Genomic DNA, 27176 nt, shown 5'->3' with positions numbered 1-27176 from the left:
CCATCCTCACATCTCTTTACTCTTTCCCTTCCTCTCCCTTTTTCTGTTTGCTCACTCCTCCATTTGTCTTCATTGTGCCTTTTCTAATCCTTCCATGTTAGTCGAGCAGTAGCAGAGCTGCAGAGTGCCATCATATAGCATTCCATAATCTCATACTCCAATCCAGTGCTCTCTTCAATGCGTCACATTCTATCAGATTTAGTGTTCAATTTGTGTGCTCATTTCTCATAAAGAGCCATCACATTTCCAATGATCAGTGATTTGATGCATGTATTAATTCATGACAATAGCAATGGTTTCCTTTTAGACAGTGTTTATGGTCTTCAGCTCATGTGTGTGTTTTCAGCAATCTTCTAAAAGTGCTTTCTGACTTCCAGCCCCCGTTCCATCAGAGGCTGTATTCTCTAAATAGAGCCCACTCCTTTGTGTGTGTGTGTGTGTGTGTGTGAGACAGAAAGAAAGAAAGACAGTGTGTGCGCGTGCGTGCGCGCGCGGCATGTTTTTATATATTGGTGGGGATCAAATGTGACTTTTTTTTTTTTTTTTTTTAGCATTTTATCTATTTTGCATTTCAAAACACTGAAGTATATTTCTTTATTTGTTTGTTTGTTTGTTTATTCCTAAAGCTGATTTGGGGTTAGTTGTAGTCTTAGAATTATTTCAATATTTATGTGAATGGAAGGTCCTCGCAAGGATAGTAAGGGTAGTGTGTGTGTGTGTGTGTGTGTGTGTGTGCGTGTGTTTGTGTGTGTGTGTGTGTGTGTGTCCAACTTCACTAGCCTTTATTTCCCTCTGTAATATCTCTGAGGGAGCCAAGCACAGTCTTTATGTCAGTCAGGTTTCACCATATTCGCTGATCTGCTTTTTTTAAATGCTTTTTTTGTGGATTTTTATTTATTGATCATTTTGTACTCAGTGTTTTTGGTACTGGTTGTGTTTGTGTGTGTGTGTGTGTGTGTGTGTGTGTGTGTGTGTGAAATCGCAGAGAGAGACACAGAAGAGATCTCGCCGCCATCCCGGATGCTGCTGCATGATGAGTGCCAAGATGAAGTTGTTGCTGGAGGACTGATGCCTTGCTGAAGCGCTTCTTCTTCAGCCACTGAACCGCTTCCTTTACTCGTTTGCTCCCTGAAAACCCGTCGTGTTTCCCCTCCTCTCTTTTTCTTTGATCATTACCATACATGGACCCATTGCATTCTCATTCTCTGTGAGAGCATCTGATACTCCAGCTGATACACATATACATGTATAAAAATCACTGATTTTTTTTAAAATTCTCACTAATGCCGCGACATCTGTCAGTTATTATGCTTCTTTTCACAAGGCAAACAAAGCGACCCTTCAGCCAGCAATACATTTCACTCGGTGGCTTTTAAAGCCGCAAATACACGGACAGAGACGTGGGACAACCAGGAAGTTCCGAAAGTACAATCAAAGGTAAGTAAATATTTACGCAACAATATGATACACATCTCAGTCATTTGTCTAATCAATTAGATTTGTGTTCACTTTGAAGTCTTTGCTACATTCCCCTATGCTGCCTGAATGAAATTCACATTCAACACATAACCCATCCAGGGTGCCAAATATTTCATCCTCAATGAGATGTGCTGCTGTTAAGTGACCCAATTTTACATCAATTTAACATAAGATCAGCATTTTCTTTCAGTATGATGGTTGTAGTGATTCTATTTGCATATATGTATATATATATATATATATATATATATATATATATATATATATATATATATATATATATATATATATATATATATATATATATATATATATATATATATATATATATATATATATATATATATATATATATATATATATATATATATATATATATATATATATATAAAGTTACATTTATGAAAGATAATGTCCTCTAAATCATAAAGCGAGCCTCAGGATTTGCGACTCTCGCACACTTGAAACAGAACCTTGTTTTTCTTCTAAATATTTTCTTCCACAGAAATGTCAGTACAGACCGGGGCCACAGAAACAGCCTACACAATGCAATATGCAAATTGAAAAAAAAAGAAAAAAAAAAAAATGCTCCCAATGCTACACATCTCATCTCTTAGCGAATCACTTTCGCTTGCCCTGAATTCTGGAACGTGACTGGCCTTTATATTTTATGACATAACAATCTGAGGGACGCCATTGTTAACGCACGTCAGAATCTCGTCCAGAACTTCTATTTCAAGACATTTGTCCGTAAAATGTTGATAACAATTTTGTTATTTTTAACCAATTTTTACAGAGACTTGAGCCATTGATAAACAGTTCTTTGTACAGAAAGTGAGAGAAAGAAAAATAGAGAGAGAAGATGCATGTGTTATTGCAATAGTAAAAGAGAAAAGCCTGTTAACTGCTACAGATATTAAGTGAATTATTCATTATTTTCTTTGCAGTTATTAAAAATAGTGGCAATTGTTCATTAATGTGCTTGTTAGTTCTGTATGCCGCGGTGGACAGTAGTCACAACTTTTTCCATTACTGATGTTAACTTTTTCGTGAAGGGATATGAGGCTGTAATGCGGTCAGGACTTACTTGGGACTGCTGTAGATGTGCATTTACTGAAAACCAATTGCACAAGGCTAGAATGCCTGACAACCAACTAGAATTAAGTATTCAAAAGCTCTGTCATATAATCAATAATAATTCAGAGTTTTAAAATTAGATTTACTGCCCACTAATTTTCTCAACATAATACACAAAACCAATGCAGTAATCATTTTCACCCTTTCACATAGTCTGTGCATAATTTCATCGTAAATATGGGTGAGGTGGTGGGTAGCATTTTCACCTCAAAGTCTCCTCGTATAAGTATAGGTTTTCCCAGGGATCTCCAGTTTCCACCCACCTTCCAAAATGTCATTGTGAACAAGGTTGCAAATGTGTGTTTTGTGAGTGTCTATTTATCTTGGTGTGTATGCTTCTTTGCATTGGTCTATCTGTCCCTTGGACTGGCACCCCATTACCCATGTTTTACTGAAGACCAATGAGTGATGAATCCATTAATACACACTTTAAATAAAGCAGTAAAGCAGGAACCCCTTTTTTTATTTATAAAGTAAAATGCTTGTAGTATACATTTTGTGATTTTCTTTGATACAACAGACTTTTTTCTCTCAAAAGCCTTTTTATTTCACTAATTGAGCTGAACATATAAGCACTATGTACTAATTACTATACTTAGATCGTAGTAAATTCATATGTAAAACATTCTAGTTGTGAACGTATTATATGCAACTTACCATTGCTTACTATTACTGTCCTGAGCCCTGTAACAAGCATACCTCAGGGTCAGGACCATGACTGGTCTGCTATGGTGCATTTCCTCAAGCATGTAACCCAACATTTTGCAGGCCATTTTTTCGTATTTTGAGGCCAGAAAAAAAAATTGCTTTAGGGGGATAAAATATTGAGGACACCAGAGAAAACCCCTCATTGACGAGCTGAGCTAAAGACCTGCCAGATCATTAGTCAGAAGCAAGCCTAAGAGCGCTTTAAAATGTTAATGTTGTATGAATAATTACAACCTGCACTCATTCCTACATTTTATGTGTCTGCATTTCAATTTATTAAACTATCAGTAAGGTTTAATGGGAGGTCAGTAAGGCTTTAAGTGTTTATAAAGCAGTTATCGAGCTGCTGAATTAAAAAATCCCGTAGAGTGCCCAAGTTATTTGTGAACAAATTTTAATGAAATACATGTGCAGGATGATAAACACTACATCGCACAAATATCACATTATTATGCAGCTTGAACATAGTCCACAAGGTTCTTATTATCATATACAGAAATGTATTAAATATAGCGTTGTGGAGAACTGGTGTCAAAATCAGGTTTGTTACTAGGCTTGTTTTCTTGCTCTGTCACATGAGCCCAGACTCACCTTCCATTATGTGTTGCACAAGAAAGAGTGTGATAACAAGTCGACAGAAAGCATCACGTCAAGCCACACACTAATGTTTGTGTTGATGGTGGTGCTGATGGACCTCTGTGACTTTATAGATGTATACAATACATATAATATACATATACATACATATATATATATATATATATATATATATATATATATATATATATATATATATATACATATATATATATAGAGTGTGATAACAAGTCGACAGAAAGCATCACGTCAAGCCACACACTAATGTTTGTGTTGATGGTTGTGCTGATGGACCTCTGTGACTTTATAGATGTATACAATACATATAATATACATATACATACATATATATATATATATATATATATATATATATATATATATATATATATATATATATACATACATATATATTTATTTATATTGCTAAGTAAATTCTGTTGGATACCTATTTGTATTTTGAGAGTTTACTGCATGTCTGGATTTTATGGTCACATTCAGTCTATAAACTCTAGGGCTCTTGGACATATTTTTTCTGTATGATGCCATTAGTGGGAACATATTTAAAATAAGTAGCTGTTTCTTTGGTGGCTTCATTAAGATGAACTGCCCACAGGCATTAATGTGTGTGTGTTTGTGTGTGTGTGTGTGTGTGTGTGGTGCCTATAATGGACTGGTGTCCCATCCAGGGTGTATAGACTGGAACACAAATCCATGATTCTGACCAGGATAAAGAGTTTATGGGAAGTGAATGAACAAATTAACTTTTTCATTGAGACAACACAAACCTTGTAAGAAGGGTTTACCAGAGGCATATGTATAATACATTTTTCTTAAAAGTGAATAAAAGTTTTGTACCAGGATCCCTATTTGTTGATTTTTTTTTATAGTGTATATAGAACCACTAAAGGTTCCTCTTCATAGATTTGTCTGTCAGCACAACAAGTATAATAATTAAACCACAGTGACTAGGGCCAACTCTTCCATTAGAGATAGCATTGCCTTCATCGTCTCCAAATATTCTGCATTTAAGTATGCTGGAAAAAAAATTGTAGCTACACTTTGATGAGTAGTCTAACTTTCAACTTTCATCCTGTATATAAAAGGTTGTAAATAAATGTTGCTATCCCGTGGCTGTTCTTTCCTATAGTTTCAGTTCAGTAGTGTTTAGAATACCGACATGTGGGGATCTTTGTCCTTGCCTTACTTACCTTGAATTATGACCTCCAAATGTTTATAAGGCATCATCAGCAGATAGGTATACTTTAAGTCACAGAGATAATTATGTGACTTCTCAAAATACTTATAAAGGAGAAATATAAGAAGAACATTTTCACATACACCATATATAAAAAGTATTTGGGACACCTGAAATTCCTAGCCATATGCAGTTTCTCCCCAAACTGTTAGCACAGTTACCCACAATTGTAGGATGTGCAGGGACTGGGTACCATTACATTTTCCCCTTAACTTAGAGACCCAAACCTGTTTCAGGATTAAAATGCACCATGAAGATATGGTTTACATGGTTTGGAGTGGAAGCATCACCTGTTTCTATTGAAACATCTCCCTAGAAGAGTGAAGGTTACTATAACAGCAATGGTGGACGAAATGTGGAATGGGATTTTGAAAAGGCACATACCAATCTTTAGGTCAGGTGTCCAAAAGCTTTTGTCCCTGTGGTGTATTATGAAATGCCTTTGTGCCATGTGGTACAATTTATGTAGCGTTTATGTAGCACACGTTTTAATTCATTGTAACCTGAGAGTTGAACATTGTGTAACACAGAGAATCTAGAAGGTGTAAATTACACGATGTCGTGTTTTTGTTCTTGAGGTTCGGGTCAAAATGATTTTGATTAGCTTGTCCATGAGCTGCATATTCAGACTAAAATATATCTGCTTTAGCAAATGATTTAAACACATAGAAACAGACTTTTTGATTTCTTAGTCAATTCTGCCTCACAAAGGCCCATAGTTATGGATATTTGAATCAAAATCTGGTGTATGCGTGTTTGTGTGGCAATTGGATGTCCTCTACCTATTAAATTCTTCCTGCTTCTCATTTTCCTTAACATTGCACTGCTGCACGTTTCATTTGCTCTGTTTGATGTGCCTTTTCTCCCAGATAATGAAAACAGTTTCATTGAAATACCATAATTATTAACACAATACATTTAATTTGTTCATATTTGTAATACATTTAATTACGCTTAAACGGAATCTTCCTCCATCTCATTCTCTCGTTCTCTCTCTCTCTCTCTCCATTCTGTATCATGAAAGGTAAAGGTGGTCATCCGGAATAATGGCTGCCATCGAGACCGTTCCCAGTTACAGCGCTTCGATATGGGTGCAGATGTGCCACGCGATCCCTCGCTTCGATCTGACCATGCAGACGAGAGACAACGTATTCACGCCCGACAGCTGGGAATACCAACAGGTTTCCTTTTCTTCGTAGAAAGCTGTATTACTCTTCCCCTCGCTATTTTTTGTTCTGTTTCCTTCTTTATATCAGATGCAATTTTCACACCTGACAGCTGGTACCAGTGGGTAGACTCATCGTGTGAAGACACATACATGCTATTCCTGTCTTCATGTCTATTTTTTCCCTTAGAACTTCACTCTTTTCCTCTTTCATTTTGCCTAGATTTGAGCATGAGCAAAATTATAGTGTGATTTCCTACTAGGAAAGAGTAATATCTGGAGTCTTCTTGATATATTCATTATTTGACTTTTACACACTAATGCTTTAAATTTCATAGGGATTAATATATTCAATGACAAAGATCTGGCAACATTTTCAAAAAGAGACAAATGACAGCTGCTGTGATGCTCATGAACAAAGCTTTAAGGCTTAAGCCAGACTGGCCAAAGCTGAGCTCTGCAGGTGTTTGTTTAACCCTACAGCACAGCCTCCCAGTTTGTCTGTGTTGGAATTTGATGCGTGATCTGGCACTGTGGTTTTCCAGGCTGGATTGAGATGCGGTGACGTCAAATTGTCAAATTGCAGCGCATTGTGTGAATCACAGCTATAGTCTAATTTTAGTTCACAAGAACAGAAAAAAATGCTTTCCCTGGATCACACTCCGTGGGCAGAAGAAAGAACGGCGGCGATTATTCGTTCGGCGTCGAAACTGAACCACGGAATACCTTTGACCTGACCGTGAACGAGAGTTAGCGCTTGTGAGGCATGCATGGAAACGGGGAGGGAGAAAGAAGAGGAGATGAAAGAGGGAGGTGAAAGAAAGCCAGAGCAATGATGGAAGAGAGGACCCTTTGTGAACGAAGAAGAAAGCAAGGGGCATAGAACAACAGCGTGAAGCGATGAATGTATTTATGTAGGTCACATGTTTTTAATAGAGATCCACTGGCATGGGCAAAAAAGAAATAAGTGGGGAAGGCAAGCGAGAGGAAGAGTGCACAAGAGGGAGGTGAGAGAGAGGGATGACTGTGGAAAGAGACAGGGAATAGATGAAGGGGGGATGGGAGAATAAGAACTAAAGCAGAGGGTGAGAGATAGAAAGAACAGTCAGATGGACACAGATAATATTGTAGATTTATGATGGATGAATTTGTGAAGTGTTTTGTGCGTATGCACATGTGCTGACACGCTAAGAATGCACCGTAATTAAATCACTTCTGCCTCATTCACTTTGAAATAGTGCACAGGAGCCACAATTCTGTATCAGCCAATAAAATATGAGACATGGTCTCCATTTTAGGTTGAATTTTATGGCAGCTATTTGCTGCCTCTGTATATTATAGCCTAGTCTTGTGTCACTTCATAAAAAATATCCCAACTGCCATCCATAGTTATATATGGATATATAGAGAATACACTGTTTGTGAATGTTTGTGTAATTCCCCAGATTTAAGTACATTTGGGTGTAAATTATAGCAGAGTTTTTTCACTATTGTCATATGACAAACAATGCTTTACGTTTATGTGACACTATTTCTCCTTCCTTTTTTCTTCCTTCTCTGTGCATAGACTCTCCTGGTTCTCTCCAGTCTTTCAGCCATTGCACTCGTCCTCTCGCTCCTCGTCGTCCTCTCCTTCCTTATTCACTACTGCTGCTGTCACCGCGGTGATGCGGGCAGGGACGATGAAGAGGAAGATGACAATGCCAGCGGTGGCCACGGATACAGGAAGGGGCGGCGCATTTGCTGTGTCACATGGGTGTCTGTGGCAGCTGTGACACTGTGCTGGTAACATACCATAATCATGTGACACTGCCAATTCAATACCTACATCTCTGGGTTTTTTTAAATCACAATAATATTTCAGTATTATTCTCATATTCTCAACTTAAACAGCTATATACATAAAGGTAACATTTAAAACATGCAAGGTCTGAGTCTAAATACACCCACTTTCCATTTTATATTTGCTGCTGCAGTGATTATGGACAGAATACAACAACTGTCTTTAGGTTTTTATTATAAGTGTGTTTATAATAAAAGTACAGTACAGAGAAAGGTGGTAATGTGGCATACAGTACTCTACAGGGGCGCTAGATGGAGATAAGGTCGTATTGATTTTAAAATAATGCATCGAATGTCATGCCCAATCAAATATGTTCTTGCCATAGGATTATATTATAAAATTTGAACTACCAAGATTAATTTAAATTTATTCTGATAACCCGATCACATGCTCTACTACACTTTACAACATTTCAACAAACAGCAGTGCAGGCGACCTCATTGTTATACTGCAACATTCACACAGCTCAGATTCAAAGATATATGCTTGTATGTCTTTTATGCTAACAACTCAACCATGACACAATGTGCCCCACATGCAGCAGCTCCTTTGGTGTAAAATGAGCTTAATCTGCAAACCGGAGCTACCTGATTTGTGTTCATTTTATTTTGACTTTTAATGGAGTTGTAGTGAATGTTGGTGGAGATTCAGTTATTTTTAATTTAACGCCTGCTCTCCACATATGAGTGAAAGCTACTGTTGCTGAAAGCGACTTTGTTTAGACCTGATACATGCCTTCAACTTCCTCACAACAATCAAAATATTTCTAAACATGGCCTTTTAAATATTTTTAAATACTATATATAATATATATAATATTAGTGTAAGTGTTGGCCCCTAATTTCTTGTTATGAAGATTTTGTTTATTGAGGGAAAACACAATCGAAAACTACATGGCCCTGTGTGAAAAAGTGTTTGCCCCCCTGTTAAAATGTTATGGCCAATTTCTCTCGTCACACTCAGGCCTGATTACTGCCACACCTGTTCGCAATCAAGAAATCTCTTAAATAGGACCTGCCTGACAAAGTGAAGTAGACCAAAAGATCCTCAAAAAGTAGACATCATGCTGAGATCCAAAGACATTCAGAAACAAATGAGAAAGAAAGTAATTAAGATCTATCAGTCTGGAAAAGGTTATAAAGCCATTTCTAAAGCTTTGGAACTCCAGAGAACCACAGTGAGAGCCATTATTCACAAATGGCAAAAACATGAAACAGTGGAGAACCTTTTCACACCACTGTGTATATATATATATATATATATATATATATATATATATATATATATATATATATATATATATATATTCTCACTGACTTCATTCTGATGTTGGCTTTTAAAACCAAGGTCAACAAGGCCAGCTGTTTACTTATTCTGTATCACAGATTACAGTCTAAGCATTAATACTTTAAACTGAGACAGGGTGTACCATATAATACTAATGAAAACACCCAGATTCAACCGTTCACTCTTTCCAGGAGCACTTTAAGCAGTAAAATCGTTTTGAGATTCCTGGTTAAGTGTGTTTCTTGAGCGGAAACTGAGAAAATTTGGTTTATGTATCAGCAAACAGAAACCCATAAAGTTCTGTCATGGAGTGATGTCACGCTTGAAGCAGAAAGCAGAGCGGGATTAAATACGACAGATCTGCCTGCTGATTGTATGTGATATCTTAAAAATGCAGGCGTTCTAATGTTGCATCTGTTCAGCCTGTGGGCTTACAAAGATGACATCATCCTTTTCCCCCTCCATGTTGACCTCTTTATTCTTCTAATGTGGATTTGTGGTGTAGGCAGCAGTGTAAATTTAGCCTGACATAGTGTGGGACAAGCATCAGAAGGTTGTCTTTTAAATGCAATTATTTACATGTGAAACTATACAGATAAAGTAGACCTATGTGCTTAGCAAAATAGAATATAGTAAAAATGTGGTGATAATAGTAATATTATTATTATTATTATTATTATTATTTCTTGTTATTGTTATTATTATTATCACATTTTTGCCATATTCTTTCTGGTTTCAAATTCATGTACAATATTGTTTGCTGCTTATGTTATTATATTATAAAATATTATTATTATAATTATTATTATTATTATTTTTATTATTATAATTATTATTATTATTGTTATTATTAACTGCAAAAAAAAAACAGGCAGTTATTCAGAGAATCAGTTTCATTTCATCCATATTCCAATGGAAGTCTTTTCCTTCCATTTCCTGTCACTGAAAATGTAGTCTGACCTCAGTATTGTGTATTGACTATTCCATTATTTATCACTTAAACAGTGCATAAATTTTAAGCCAGGCTTTCACTCGATCTCTTAATGTGACAATAGAAATCGCATGACGGAGAGCTTACACTATAATAGTGCTCTTACTGGAGTGACTGTCCAGGCTGATGTGAAATGTCTTCTCCCCCTTTCCCAGGCTGAAATATTTTCCGCAATCAGATGCCGGTCAGCTCTAGTGATGTATTCACCAAAAACAGTGGGTGTAGTTTTACATTCACACACAGGCACAAGATCAGTAACGTGTGTATGTATATATATATATATATATATATATATATATATATATATATATATATATATATATATATATATATATATATATGAACCCTCACCCCACTGTCTTTATCTTAATCTGGGCCAAAAAGGGATTCTTGGTCTGGATAAGTTGTGGCTAACATCTGGCCCGAATCTTTCAGATGAATATTTAAATATGAAAGTAAAGCTGTTTTTTCAGTATTGGTTCCTTAATGGTGTTTTTAGAAGATTTATTTCATGTCAGCATTTCTGTGTTATTTCTTGAGTCGGGGCTTTTTTTTTTTTTTTTTTAAATCATTAATTCTGAGTCATTTGTTAAATTAAACACATCACCCTTATCCTCTGTCCGACAGTATTCGTCTCTGTTTTGGCCTTTTACAGCGTTGCTATAGGCTTTGGTTTCTACGGTAACAGTGAGGCGAATGATGGGATGTATCAGTTGACCTCGTCTCTGCTCACTGCCAATCACACACTGGCTTCCATCGATATGCTGGTGAGAAAACACTTCGTCGATCAGCGATATACACTGTTATCCTCCCAAGAGAAAATAATAAAACCCTGTTATGTCTCAGTCATACAATATTGATGTGAAATAAATAAATGGTAGAATTATCTGCCGTCTATGGATGTTTATACACAGTATTGATTTAGCTTATGCTGGCTTAGTTGATTGCTTATGCATTCAGTCAGTCAGATCTGTGTAACTTTGATTAATTCTTTCATCATCCTTATTCACTTCTCTCCTTTCCCTATTTCCTTTCTCCTGAGCTCAGGTTTCAGACACAGTAACAGCTCTGCAGAGGTCCATCTCAGGCCCCCTGACCTCACTGGAGAATGTGTTTGGTAGCAATAAACCCGCTCTGGTGTCCACTCGCTACTGCAGGCGTCTGTCTGAGCGTGTGATGGCCCTTCTCTCCTCCCTAACGCTAGGAAAGAGCGTGAGCGTTATCGCAACTAATGCAAGTGATGGCATGGTGGGGGTTGTGACCCCTTTTCTCCCTTCCGTACCCCAGGCTGTGACCTCAAGTTCTACCAGTGCCCCTGCACCCTTCTCCCCAGGCTGGGCAGCTAACATACTCATGGTTAATGAGGACTACAGGTAAAGTTGTAACAGATAGTTTTATCTACACTGCGGTTGATTTAGACTAAATACGTATATTGTGTTAGTTGTCTGAAAACCCTGCTAACCCAAATCAGTAATAAATAGTTTTATCTCAGCCTATGTTCGTTTTGTGCGGTGTGTTTGTTGCTGTTTAGGTGGCTCTCCTATGTCCTGCTTCTTCTTTTGGATCTGGTGGTGTGTCTCTTTATTCTGCTAGGCTTGGCTAAACAGACCCGATGGCTCCTCATTCTGTACGTGTCAAACACTGATATTGTACAACAAATTAATAAAAAATGTCGCACAAAATTATAGGGGAAACTGTTTTCTAATCTGTTCTTTCATTTGTTTATTTTCTATTAATTCAAATGGTTCTACTTAAAACAATGATAAATATAAAGGATGCTACTGGTAATACAGCACCATATTTATTAGTTTATTTATTTATTTATTTATTTATTTTTTTGTTATTATTTTAGTTTGGACTCTATATTTACGTTTGGAAAAGCATTTGTGTTTGCATTTTTTTGCCGGGCAAACACTTTGGGCTTACGAATGCTAAAGCTGGCTTTTACACTATACGACTTTCTGACCAATTTTGTTGTAATCACATAATCTTAAAATCAGCCATCATTAAAAGAATTCTTTAGGCACTAGTTAAAATTGGTGGTCATAGCATGCAAAGTTAAATGTGCATACTGCCCATGTCAGAACGTCTTGATTAAAATCGCAGAGCAGAGTGTATTTTTTTTATTTTATTTTTTTGTAGTTTGAGGATCTTCACCATATATATTATATGGACAAAGGTTTGTGGACACCTGACCATGGGATTAATATGTAATTTCTGAACATCCCATTCCACATGTTGTCCCCGTTTGCTATTATAATAACCTCTACTTTTCTGGGAAGATGTTCCACTAGATTTTGAAGTGTGGCTGTGGAGATTTGTGCTCATTCAGCTACAAAGGGGTTAGTAAAGTCCTGGGGTTCAGTCATTGTTTCAATGCATTCTAAAGATTTTCAATAGGTCAGAGCTCTAATGCAGGCCAATCATGATCTTCCACTCCAACCCATGTAAGATAACCCATATCTTCATAGAGCTGGATTTGTGCACAGGGGCACTGTAATGCTGGAACAGGTTTGGGTCTCCTAGTTCAAGAGAATGGAAAAGTTATTCAATACAATTGTGTATGTCTTTGTGCTATAACTTTGTGGTAACAGTTGCCTGTAAAAAAAAGTCAGATGTTCTAATTCCTTTGTGCATATAATGTACACTTAGACTTAATGTAATACATAAGAGCCTGTCAGCCGACATACAAAGTTAGATGGTGACTGTGAGAATCTGTGTGTGTATGTGTGTGCTTGCAGGATGGCAGTACTGGCCTGGTTGTCTTTGTTTTTGAGTTGGGGTTCTCTTGGCCTTGAGACAGCCACAGTGGTGGTGAGTATTCAGGATAAGTCTCCCGCTGTCCATTTCTAAAATCTAGCCAGAAAAACAACTCTCCACAGGCGGGGTATTCCGAATATAATAGTGCCTGTGTGTGTGTGTGTGTGTGTGTGTGTGTGTGTGTGTGTGTGTGTGTGTGTTTGGGAGATCTCTTTGTTCTAAACAGTCAAAAGGAATGTTTGACAAAAGTGCTACAGATGTGAGTCTTTAAGGATTCAACAGTGAAGTTCAGGATATATACAGTACAGTACACGAGAGATGTGCTTGTGTTTATGTATATGTGTGTGTGTGTGTGTGTGTGTGTGTGTGTGTGTGTGTGTGTGTGTGTGTTAAACTGTGAAAAGCTTCCACTCTTAGAATCTTTGCCATCCTGGCAGCGTCCCAAAAAGGCAATAAAAAGGGTTAGAGTTGCGAGAGAGAAAGCCTGTGTGTGTCATACTGAGTGGCTCTTTGTGCAATGTGGGAAAAAAGGCAAGCTGAGTTGAAGATGGCGATGAGAGGTTTTAATGGCGAGATCAAGAAAGGCTGAGAGAGAAAGAGGGAGATAGCAAGAGAAATGTGGATGTGAGAGAAAGAAGACTAGTGGACTACCACTCTGTTCATCAGGCAGTGAGAGGCCGGGGACGAGAGGACAAGAAAAAAGTGACTGGAGGAGATGGCAGTAGCTGGCTCTTAACACAGAGTCCCACTGTCCAGAGGCAGCCTACATGAACAGTCATTTCTCTTCTCTCTCTCTCTCTCTCTCTCTCTCTCTCTCTCTCTCTCTCGCTCTCTCTCTCGCTCTCTCTCTCTCCCCTATAGTACTTGTAGTCCTTTGTAGTTGTGCTGAGTCCTATTTAAAGATAACAGTGATTAATTACATGTCTTCACATACCACAAAGGAAAGCGAGTGTGAACCCCCTCTCCACACACACAAACAGACTACAGCAATGACAGCAGGAACAGAAGAAGAGCAGAAAACTGGAGCGCTCCAGGAGAGCGAGAGTGTGTGGGAGCATCAGGGGAAAGACACAGTGAGAGAGATGTTCTGTATCCATGTCAGTGAGTGCTGGAGATCAATAGCAGTCACAGTAGCAGCAGATGAGGGAAGTATGTCATTCGGTCACCGTGCCACACTGCTAACTTCTGTCCCTTGTGTTTTCTCTTTCTCTCTTTCTGTCTCTTTCGCTCTCTCTCCCTCTCGCTCTCTCTCTCTCTCTCTCTCTCTCTCTCTCTGCTCTCTCTGTATTTTTTGTTCTCAGGCACTCAGTGATTTTTGCTTTGACCCAAACACATTTGTTCTCAACTCAACACACTTTAACGCTGGGACAAGTACAGGTGCTAAGCTCTGTCACCACTCTTTTATATCTCTCTAAATATCTCTTTCACACACACACACACACACACACACACACACACACACACACACACACACAGAGAAAGACTTGTTTTTCTATCCTTGTATGGACCTCCCATTGACATAACTGGTAATACAGATCATTATTTTTCTAAACCTTCATGTACATTTTCACCAAATGTATGGATCAGTAAACAAAACAAAAAGCCTACCAATGTACACACACACACAAACACTCACACACCCTAACAAATGTCTCTGTCACCAGAAATCCTGGATTACTACTTGACCTGCAGCAGAAAAATTACCAGCCCCTTCCAGCAGGTAGCCACTCTATTATAATAAAAATCATACCGATTTATTAAGAAGCTTTGATGGAGCAAATAAAGGTATCAATTGATCTTATCCAGATTTTTTCAGGTGTCATGGGCTTGAAAACCAAGTCACATGGTCTGCATAGAAAAAAATAAACTCATATTCATCAGCATTTCACTGAAACCTGTGATGTGAATTGAAAAGGGAGACCTGCATGCACTAAACTACGAATATAAAGGAAATTCATGCTTGTTTCATGCATGAGTGGATCAAGATCTCATTTACAATCTTGTTAAATATTACAGCAAGAGACATATCAGTGGTATAGGGGTGCCAATAATTTGGAAGTGTTTTATAGAGAAAAACACTCAAACAAATATAATTTAAACAAAGGAGCTCCTAAGTTGCTTTTTTTTTTTTTTAGCTCAGATTATCTTTTGCATGTCTTTACATATAATTGTTTGATTTTTTTTATAACTGGCCCTTTATTAAGCTTAAAAGACAGAGGGTTAAAAAAGAGACTGAGACTGTAGATAAAAAAAAAAAAAATAGCAGGAAAAGTAGCCTAGTCGTTTTTCTTCTCGAGAATAATGTGTATACATATACAGGTGGACAGAAGAGTATGATATCAGGACCACCATATCAGTATAAATAAAGGAGTATTTTTGTCTGCCATGGTTTCAGTCATGTTGCTCAACAGTGTATGTGTGTGTGTTATAAACTGTCTGTAGCTGCTGACCCAGTCCCAGAGAGCTTTGTCTAGCATTCACTCCCACCTCTCCAGTTTAGAGAGAGACACTCTCCCACGCTTCCCCAAAGCAGACGTAAGTGTGCTTCAACGTTAACTACTTAAATCGATTTGATTCCTGAGACCACTGTATTGAAGCCTGAAATTAAAAACAGTGTACTGAACGAGTGCGTCAGAAAATGGCCGCAGTCTGTAGACGCATTATTTTTTTTCCCTCGTAGAAGCCGCTGAGGGAGGTGCAGCAGATGCTGAACTCTACTGAGGGAAATTTTCACCAGCTGGTGGCGCTGCTCAACTGCCGAAGTCTTAACAAGGTAACCATGGCAACCTGCTATCTCCCCCCCCAAAGCAGATTACTTAGGCATAAAATGTATTTCAGATAAAATGCATCTGATTTTATTTCACCATCGCTCTCTATCTCTGGGTCTCTGTTTCTTTGTCTCTCAGGACTATATTGACTCTCTAAAAGGGCTGTGCTATGATGGGATGGAGGGATTGCTCTATCTTTCACTGTACTCATTCCTCTCTGCTCTGGCTTTCACAGCCATTCTCTGCTCCCTTCCTGGTGCCTGGAGGAGATTTTCCAGGTAACCCGAACCCAGTCCTACTGATTAGTATTAGAATAATGAATGTTCTTGGTAAAATATTTGCTGAATGTAACATGAAAGGAACATGAAGGTCTACTATTGTATACAGTATATACATATTACCAAATTGTATTTCTCCAACAAGATTCTTTCATAATTCACTCATTTATGGGGGTTTTTTGTTCTGGAACGGGGATTATAGTACATTTTTCCTATTTTGTCATGATAGTTTGAATATCTGGTTGCTACTAAATAAACATACTGACCAAAGTGAGATTACAAACAGTAATTTGCTAGACTTTTTTGGCAACAGAATTCTGCTCCATAAGCAAACAAATAAATAAATAGCCAAATGAACAACATGCGTCTAATGACGTAAGACCTTCAATTTTGAAATATTGAAGTAAAGCATAAGAAACAATAAACCATCAGTATGGTAGTGGAACACTATTCACTAATGACTGGAGCACAATGATTTTAAAAAAAAATGCACTCACTGGTCACTATAATAGGAACACCTCATGCATTTATTCAGTCAGTCAATCATGTGGTAGCAGCACAATAAATAGATATGTATATACAGTTCAAGAGTTTCAGTTATTATTCACAAAAAATTTTTGCAATCGCTGGGATTTTTACACACACCGATCGGTAGAGTTTAAACAGAATGGTGAGAAACCTAATAAGCAGCAGTTCTGCAGATGAAAATGTCAGAGGAGAATGACCAGGATGGTTTGAGCTGACAGAAGGGATCCAAATAATCACTCTTTACAACTATGGTGAGCAGAAAAGCATCTCAGAACACATGTCTTATTCTGAAGTTGATGTTATGGCTCTGCTCTTACAACTGCAAAACAGGAATCTGTGGCTACACTAGGCAGTGACTCACAAAAACATGAGACAAAAAAGACTGAAAAGACATTACCTGGTCTAATGAATCTGTTGCAACAGACAGATGTTTTCAGCAGCATTAATCCATGGACCCAACCTGGCAAAATTTAGTAGCGCACCTCTGGGGTGTGGTAAAATAAAAATACAAAATACATATATAATATAATAATGATATATAATATACTTTTAAAGACTTATAGTATATATACTACCGTTTTAGAACACCCTGATTTTTCCGTTGTTTTGTGAAATTTAAACAGTTTTAGTTTAGTGAATACCTGAAATTGTAAAAAGGTAAACAGTAATCTGCCAGAGGTGAAAAAAAGGTTTAGGTTGCCAAAAACTGAAAAATAATATACATTCGAAAGGCCTTTTCAACTTACAGTTGTTCTGCAGCAATAGATGTAAATTAAGCTTTGAAAGTTTTATATGGTTATTGTTCATATCTTAACTATATAGTTAAGATATGAACAATGCCTACAGGGGTCCCAGCTTTTGCAGATTACTGAAAAACCCTCTGTCTCTATAAGATCAATGTTGGAACAGACTGTGTTAATCCACCTTCCAATGCAATATTTGGATAGTTTTGTACTGTAGGAAGTAGTATACTGCTCTCATAATTAATAAACGAAGACACATTGTCTGTCTTTCCTTTAGAGAAATTGCAAAGAAAGTCCAGGTATTAATGAGTACAGTTTACAGAGTATCAGTTTACCATCAAAAGGCATATGGAAACTGGATGAAACTCTTACAGGAAGAGGTCTTTCAGACCCAAAGCTAGATTTAGAAGACAAGTTTCTAAGAGTGAACAGCTGGCTTGATAGGTGGCTTTCAAGCACAGGTTAATTCTTGTTAAAGTGAGCAAGTCCCAGTTTCAAGAAGAGAAGCAAGAGAAGACTTCAAGCTGCAGGTTTGACAGGTCGAGTAGCAGTAAGAAAGCCATTACTAAGACGGCAAATTAAGAAATATGACATGCCTGGGTCATGAAGCACAGCCAGTAGTCTACTAAAAACTGGAGGAAGGTCTTATGGACAGATGAAGCTTAATTTCATCATGCAGGTTTTTTTTTCCCATTGTTGGGGGTTCATCCTAATGACCTAAATCAGAACTTTCTTAAAAGAAAAGAACAAGACGATTAAATCGTCTTCAAATCAGATAACATCCACCACATTCTCCAGAATTCAAACTTTTTGAGCTGGTTTGAGATGGGTGAAAAGCAGATGGGTGAAAGCAAAACAACCAACAAGTTCAACTCATTCGTGGGATCTTCTGCAACAGTGTCGGAAAGAGCTTTTGGAAACAATATTTTATTTCCATTGTAGAAAAAAAATGCCACGGGTACTGTTATATCACCAAAAGGTGGCTCTTTGCTGAGTCATAACTTTTATATATATATATACAGGGAGTGCAGAATTATTAGGCAAATGAGTATTTTGACCACATCATCCTCGTTATGCATGTTGTCTTACTCCAAGCTGTATAGGCTGGAAAGCCTACTACCAATTAAGCATATTAGGTGATGTGCATCTCTGTAATGAGAAGGGGTGTGGTCTAATGACATCAACACCCTATATCAGGTGTGCATAATTATTAGGCAACTTCCTTTCCTTTGGCAAAATGGGTCAAAAGAAGGACTTGACAGGCTCAGAAAAGTCAAAAATAGTGAGATATATTGCAGAGGGATGCAGCAGTCTTAAAATAGCCAAGCTTCTGAAGCGTGATCATCGAACAATCAAGCGTTTCATTCAAAATAGTCAACAGGGTCGCAAGAAGCGTGTGGAAAACCAAGGCGCAAAATAACTGCCCGTGAACTGAGAAAAGTCAAGCGTGCAGCTGCCAAGATGCCACTTGCCACCAGTTTGGCCATATTTCAGAGCTGCAACATCACTGAGTGCCCAAAAGCACAAGGTGTGCAATACTCAGAGACATGGCCAAGGTAAGAAAGGCAGAAAGTCGACCACCACTGAACAAGACACACAAGCTGAAACGTCAAGACTGGGCCAAGAAATATCTCAAGACTGATTTTTCTAAGGTTTTATGGACTGATGAAATGAGAGTGAGTCTTGATGGGCCAGATGGATGGGCCCGTGGCTGGATTGGTAAAGGGCAGAGAGCTCCAGTCCGACTCAGACGCCAGCAAGGTGGAGGTGGAGTACTGGTTTGGGCTGGTATCATCAAAGATGAGCTTGTGGGGCCTTTTCGGGTTGAGGATGGAGTCAAGCTGAACTCCCAGTCCTACTGCCAGTTTCTGGAAGACACCTTCTTCAAGCAGTGGTACAGGAAGAAGTCTGCATCCTTCAAGAAAAACATGATTTTCATGCAGGACAATGCTCCATCACACACGCCCAAGTACTCCACAGCGTGGCTGGCAAGAAAGGGTATAAAAGAAGAAAATCTAATGATATGGCCTCCTTGTTCACCTGATCTGAACCCCATTGAGAACCTGTGGTCCATCATCAAATGTGCGATTTACAAGGAGGGAAAACAGTACACCTCTCTGAACAGTGTCTGGGAGGCTGTGGTTGCTGCTGCACGCAATGTTGATGGTGAACAGATCAAAACACTGACAGAATCCATGGATGGCAGGCTTTTGAGTGTCCTTGCAAAGAAAGGTGGCTATATTGGTCACTGATTTGTTTTTGTTTGGTTTTGAATGTCAGAAATGTATATTTGTGAATGTTGAGATGTTATATTGGTTTCACTGGTAAAATAAATAATTGAAATGGGTATGAATTTGTTTTTGTTGTTGCCTAATAATTATGCACAGTAATAGTCACCTGCACACACAGATATCCCCTAAAATAGCTAAAACTAAAAACTACTTCCAAAAATATTCAGCTTTGATATTAATGAGTTTTTTGTGTTCATTGAGAACATGGTTGTTGTTCAAATTAAATCCTCAAATAAAATTAATCCTCAAAAATACAACTTGCCTAATAATTCTGCACTCCCTGTATATATATATATATATATATATATATATATATATATATATATATATATATATATATATATATATATATAAAAAAAACGATTCTATGATTTCCTTCTATCTAGTTGTTTATTTGTTTTATGCTGTGACTTTACAATACACTAAGAGATTACACTGCATAAATATCAATACAATCAAATAAAAAAATTGAGGTGTTCTGAAATGTTTGACCGGTAGTGTATGTGTGCCACTGACATATCCTCAACAATTATGTGATGTAATTATGTGAAAACGGATCGCAAATCAATTCCACGAAAAACTGAAGCTACAATAAGAGCAAAGTTGGGTCCTACCAAGATTATTATGGTGTTCCTAATAAAGTAGCTGATGAGTGTATGTGTAACTATAAAAATGTAAGTTGACACTTTTGTAGCTTTATAAAAGACAGATTAATACATACAACTCTGTAGGGGGGGAAATATGTGGGAAAATAATATATAGATAACAAATGTATAGTTTGTGGTATTGCTACGTGTGTGTCTGGAAAGTCTTTTTTTGAGCATGCTAACACTAGTTCTGTTTTGTGACTTATATATTTCAACCATTTCCCCAATTCACGGTGCAGAGACTCAGAGGAATATGACGACTCGGACAGCGAGAGTGAGGACCCCTTCACTTCCCATCAGGCACGTAGACAGACGGCCAGGGGGTCCCAGCGCGGGGCCTTGCCCCCCTTCTATAGTTACCAGGGGGCTGGCTGGACATCCCCCTTTTCTAGCGCGCCTCCGTTGCCGTGAGTAACGCATGCACAGACACACAGACAGACAGACAGAATGAGCCAGTGGGATCACATTTGTATATCCATGATTTATACAGCGTGAGTTAAAGTTTTGCATACAATCATATCTCTAGAGTTCATGTCATTTAGTTTTAGAGAAGTGAAGAAATTAGTGTAGAAACTAGTTTTTTTTGTTTTCTGGTTAAAAGCAGAGCACATCATGCCGATAGTCAATGTTCCATTCTGCGCTTCAAGGGTATATAGAGTGTAGACAGATGTACTGACAATCACAGGCTTATATGTTTGTTCGTCACTGACAATCACAAACAATCACAAACAGATTTGTTTACCACTGACAATCAAACACATACAGTACTGTCCAAAAGCCTCAGGTAGACCATACTGTTCTTCAGATTTACAGGAAATTACTAGTTTTATTGTAAAAAAAAAATCCTTTTCTAATGATTCAGTGTAGCATTGTATTGTATTTGTATTGTTTATATATAATGGACCACATATTACTGAGACTGTGCTGAGTTTGTGCCAGAACTGACTAAACACTTCTCTGAAAAGACTGAAACCACGTGCTAGTCATTTTCCTAACGACACTGCACAACGGCATCCCAGATAACATTTTAAAAATAAAGGTAGATGATCAGATTTCAAGATTGGTTACAAGTTAATCCATTAAATATTAATTAATAAGGATCGTTCAAGGTATCTTTACTTTACAATTTTCTTTTAGACTTGCCTAAGACTTTTGTACAGTACTGCATTATTGTTGAAGTCCATGCAGACACATGTAGACAGCTGCAAATATTCCTACAGACAAGCACACACACACACACACACACACACAGACAGACACACAGACAGGTGGACATGTTGAGTGCAGCTTAGCCAAACAAACAGACACAAGTCCAGAGGTCTGTCTGTCTGTGTGTCTGTCTATCAGTCTGTCCATTTTTTCAAGACAGACATAAATCCACCAGAGACGATCAGACTGAATGTTCATAGGTAAAAAAAAAAAAAGTAAAAATAAATCCCACCCTCTCCAGCATTTTCTCCCAAATAAAATGTTTGCGCTTCCACAATCTGCCTTCCCATCTCTCACACTCTCTTATTTCGCTTGTCTTAGCTGCATTTCGCACGCTTTGTGTTTTGCTTGGGCTGCAGTAATGTTCTATGCATTTATGTTGCTAGGAGAGTTTGTGAGTAGATGTTATTGTACCAAAATCAAATAATCCCTAATGTATACATTTAAGATTTCTCCGCACTACTCTCTCGCACTCTCTATCACCCATGGCTATCACCCTGCTTCTTTCCTGTCAGAACCCTGACAAATTATTGTACTTTTTCAATGTCTTATATAAGGTGTGTGTGTGTGTGTGTGTGTGTGTGTGTGTGTGTATTCATCTCTTTAACTCTCCTCCACCCTTCTCTCTCTTTATCCATCCTTGGTCCTTACTTTTCTCTGTATGTGGCATGGCCCTTCTCTGTGTCCCCCCTGGCCACTCCTCCCTCTTTCCTTCCTCTTGTCCCTCTTTCTTTCTGTGTCTCTATGCAGGACTCCAAACACTTCCTCCAATGGCAACCCTGGTTATGAGAGCCTGCCTCTGAGTGACAGGCAGTCCCCACCCCCCTCTGTGAGTTCCCCTGTCTGTTTGCCATCATCATGACTCATGGCATTACCATCTGTGCTGAGGTTCTAACTGGTTCTAGATGTTTCTATTGACCCTAAAGGGGCTTTTTTAAACCTGCAAGCATTGAACAAACTCTAAACCTAAATTGTAGACGTGGTGTTTTTAGAAGTTGGTGAATTCTAGCACTATCACATTATTTATTAAAACACAAAAGGTATAGTGGTGACCCGTGATATCCTGGGTGTATATTTTCTATTTTCTCAAAAGGAAGACCCAGGTCAAATCTATTCAAAAAGTGTTTAAATGCCATATATGAAATGTCTTTTTTTATGTGAATCTAACACTGATGTCTACTATGATGTTATTTGTGAGGCATATAAAAGAAAAACTATATATAATTAAAATGAATAAATTGTATTATGATTTAGCCCTGAGTTCTGATAAGGCATCATGGGCCCTATTTTCGTGATCAAGGCATGAGACTATCATTTATATATATATATATATATATATTCTCTGTTTCTTACCACATCAGCAAGGAATTCAGTTACAGATTTCATAGAGAGATTAGTTGTGAAAAAATAACTAACCGGCTGATTGAGCTTACAGCAAATGCGTTTTCTAACATTGCTCTCAATAGATTTGATGTCAATGTTGTAGGGATGGTGTCAGAAACTCACGGATATTTTTATACAAATGTTTATTGTTTTCTTTGGAATCTGAAATGCAGAGATCAAAATGTAATACGAGAAATGTACAGAATTTAAATAATAAAAAGGATATAGACTGCTTATTAACAGACTGAATGATAGAGTATACCAGTATATGATTTGCTCCAAAAACAAATTCAATATTTAAAGCTTTTATCGTGTTATTCATATTGATGGTTTTGAGATAATGCACAATGCATCAACACAAGCTGCGTGAAAGTGAAGAGTACTCAGCAGATCGATCACAATGAAAGGCAAGATGAACTGATATTGCTGACTATAATGGAACCGAATTCAAATGAATTGATGTGGATTTCAAGGAGGATTAGATATCAGTTAAAATGTACAATTGGATGGAAAGGTGAAGGTTTTGCCATTTAGCGGCTAGGACTTTGTTTATAATGGTTTATCATAACACAAGATAGCTGCTCATTTTCAACTCAAGAACCTGGGTTCCTAACGGAGGCCACGGTGTATCTGGAAGGTTTTAAACGTTATGTGGCTCCCTGTGGTCCATTCAATTCCGAACATAAAAATTACTTCAGCGCACAAATGCAGATGGACAGACAAATAACTTTTGAGACCATGAAAATTTCTACAGTGCTCCTAAACGGCCAAATGAACAAACACTCAGGCATTTAACTAATAAAGTGCTCTTGCACTGCCACGAAAATAAAGCCCAGGTCTTAATTTCCTTTAATACATTTTGCAACTTTGATTGTTCATTTCATTGCGTACTGACATTTGCTTTTTTATTCTTGTCTTTTTTTTTTTTTGCATCCGTCTCCTCCTGGATCTGTCTGTCTGTGTGGCGTCATGTCTGTTCAATCCCATTGTGGTCATGTGAAAGTACAGTACTCTCCCAGCATGCTGACAGGCTATACGGGTAGACAAACACATCCCAACTCTGCCCATTCAAGGAACCTGAACTCGCGCTAATTTGTTTGTATAGTATTAAAAAAATGCTTTATCGATCTATATATATATATAGCAAATATTTAGTTTTAATATGGATGGACACTTTACTGAGAGACTAATTTAAAACGATGTTGGAATGCTAGATGTTAAAATCCACTGCAGAACGTCAGGACCACTGAGATTTAAGGAGAAAGAACAAATAAATGAAGGTTAAAATAATCTGAGCTCCCCTCCCATCAACCTGTTCAGTGTGGTGTTTACCGGAGACAGGAGACTGGACGGTACTGATGTTGCCAGATTGATGTTACTTTATTACTCTATTTTTAAAATTGTATTGCTACTTTGTTTTTTGGAGTTTTTATATTGAATGCTAAGTCACAAACACACCAGAATAATGGCACAAGTTTTCTGTATGACAACTTAATGGGCACTGGATTTTTTTTTGGTTTTGTTTTCTAAAGATTTGACCGCACCTTTTTTTAATAGATGGCAATTGTGTATTACCTTGTATTCCCTCTGATACTATATATCATATTGCTATATGATACAAATATACTGTATATTCACTGTAAATGATGTTATGTTTAAGTGTTGCACTTTTCATGCATAAAATGAGAATGATACGAAGATGAACACGAATAAAGAGAGAGCTACGGTCATTGCAGCAAAACAACCTCTGCCATTGCCTGCATTGCCGTAGCCATAATGTACACAGCAATAATAAGTGATGAAGCACATGTCTGCAAATTAGGGTTAATTCAACATAAAAAAAAATCCACTTCGTTCGGTAACCTAACAAAACATTTATAGATGCTAATAACATTATGTTGATATTATACATAGTTTGTCCATCTGAACAAAATGTTTGTTTTTGCCATTTTGATATGAGAAAGCTAATTTTACTGCCAAATACTCAGTACAAAATTGTGCAGATGTGCCTATTTATACATTTACATTTGTAAAGCTAATTACCTTTGCAGGTAATAATATATATAAAAAAAATTAATAAATGAACATTTTCTCAAGTGAATCTTATTGAAACATAAGAAGTGATAGAGCTTTTTTGTGATTATTGCGCTGACTAATGGAAGTGTATCAACCCTAATTTGCAGGATTGTTCTCTCAACACCACCGTGTGTTCTGTGTATCTGTGGGTGATTCAGGGTCCTCTTGAGATGTTTTGTGTGTGTATGTATACACATAAATATACTCAATTTGCCATTGCATTAATCCCAACCTTCCCTGTCCTACTCTTATTAATCCAATAGCCCTGTGTTTCTATGGTTTTAATGCTCCTTTGAATGGACTACTTTTTTCACTACTGAGACTAAATATAAATCAAATAAAACTAACAAAGGTGGAATAACCTGACCCTTTTGTGGTTTGTGACATGATGTAGAAAGTGTGCAATATGTTAACTTAATGGTCATATCACTACTTCAACACTGGATAATTAAGGTTTAATTAAAATACCATTACATTACCATTTGAGTTCTGCTATGGGAATGAGAGCAGAATTTAAACTGTTTATACTGACGTAATCCTAAAAAGCTTTTCCTGTAATTATAAAAGGACTTACTACATATCCTAACACAGCAAGCATCATAGAAATCAGGTGTACTATTATGTTTTATGAAGGATCAACTGATGTACTATACTTACATACTGCACATTATGAAAGTTTACTCATATGTTTACAGTTTTTGGATAAGAACCACATATGGCAGGAAAGGTGTCCCAATACCTTTGTCTGTCTATATATATATACTGTATATATATATATATAGAGAGAGAGAGAGAGAGAGAGAGAGAGAGAGAGAGAGAGAGAAAGAGAGAGAGAGAGAGAGAGATATCATGCAGTGATATGTTGGTTAGCATGTTGTTAATAAGAACACAGATATGTCCATGGTTGGTTTTGCAATTCGTAGCTTAAATATGCAGAGGTTAAAAATGACATCTTCTAAACCTGACTTCCTACTTCTGAGGGAACCCTCAGAATGATCATAGGGAGAGCGAGAACCCTGGTGGGTACTAATTGGCAAAGAATAATGCAGTGTAAGAATCATCCTCCACCACCAAAAATAGCACTCTTCTGAGAACTATTAGTCATGAGAGTGTGCCTTGTGGTCAGAGTAGAAAGCCACTCTAGAACTTCCACAGAATGAGCTCATGCCACAGGCAGAGGATACCACACTATTGCTTGGAGAAGGTTTCTTCAACTGTTTTACATTTGGTGTTACCCAAAGGAGTGTTGTTTGTCTTTATAGGAATAATGGAAGCTTTTTCAAAGTCACAACTTCCTAGATTTTAGAAGCTCATAACTCATCATATACCATTGTTCAATATTCCAAATACATAGCAGAAGAAATCACAGAAAGGCTCACTCCAAGGTTGTGTCAACATTAGAATGCTTTTCTGTTCTGTTTAAGCAAAAGAACAGCCTGTGTAACAAGTTATAGGTCCTTGATCTGAAAATATTTCATCATGGAATGACCTGTAATACCTCACCATTCATTAAGGGGACCACACTGAACTGCTGCAGCTGGCAAAGGGCCAAAGAACAATCTCATCATTCATTTGCCCCACCCTCACCCCCAGCAGGCCTCTCTTGGACTAATTCTATTGTTCATTGTATTGATGGGGTAAAATTGCAGCCAGAGATGAGCCATCTACTGGCAGGACATGCTGTCAGCTCCTCTCTTACCACTAAACATTCTTAGTGTGCCCTTTGGGTTCACTGGAATGAACCTGGTCAGACAAGTACACATCCATATCAATGATTTATGTTATGCATTATACAGAAGTAGTTTTTGGCAGACCAAGGCCACTCTTTATTGTCATGCTTGATGGCAAAACTGTGTATATACATAGGAAAGAATCTTGCGCCTGCAAACCTGCAGTTCCTCAATAATGGTCCTTACCTGCACTGTGCATTCTTGATGAGGTATAAAGGCCCATACACTATTAAAGTAAAGCTCGGATCAATGACCATCAGAGTGATTCACGCAAGATTCCAGATCATCTTCTTCCATT

At 37.6% G+C, this 27176-nt stretch overlaps 1 protein-coding gene across 5 annotated transcripts; it reads left to right on the top strand.

The window, feature by feature from the left end:
• Positions 1 to 710: 710 nt before the first annotated feature.
• On the top strand, positions 711 to 25506 carry ttyh1 (tweety family member 1). 5 transcript variants are annotated; one of them, XM_046847407.1, is made up of 17 exons: positions 711 to 829; positions 986 to 1207; positions 1325 to 1437; positions 6204 to 6360; positions 7912 to 8129; positions 11121 to 11232; positions 11513 to 11838; positions 11997 to 12092; positions 13207 to 13279; positions 14527 to 14602; positions 14890 to 14945; positions 15668 to 15760; positions 15906 to 15998; positions 16132 to 16271; positions 20720 to 20887; positions 22440 to 22518; positions 24081 to 25506. In XM_046847407.1, exons 4-17 carry the CDS (start codon positions 6226 to 6228, stop codon positions 24162 to 24164), a joined length of 1749 nt encoding a protein of 582 aa, XP_046703363.1. In that variant the 5' UTR covers positions 711 to 829; positions 986 to 1207; positions 1325 to 1437; positions 6204 to 6225; the 3' UTR covers positions 24165 to 25506. The 5 variants fall into 5 exon arrangements, with proteins under 5 accessions (XP_046703363.1, XP_046703362.1, XP_046703365.1 ...); XM_046847406.1 differs by having other exon boundaries at positions 986 to 1246; XM_046847409.1 differs by having other exon boundaries at positions 986 to 1437; positions 20720 to 20780.
• Positions 25507 to 27176: the final 1670 nt, after the last annotated feature.

This window comes from Silurus meridionalis, chromosome 4 (assembly GCF_014805685.1).
Source record: "Silurus meridionalis isolate SWU-2019-XX chromosome 4, ASM1480568v1, whole genome shotgun sequence".
Lineage (NCBI taxonomy): Eukaryota > Metazoa > Chordata > Actinopteri > Siluriformes > Siluridae > Silurus > Silurus meridionalis.
Note: the sequence above shows the minus strand (reverse complement) of the source record. Positions and strands in the feature narration are given on the sequence as shown.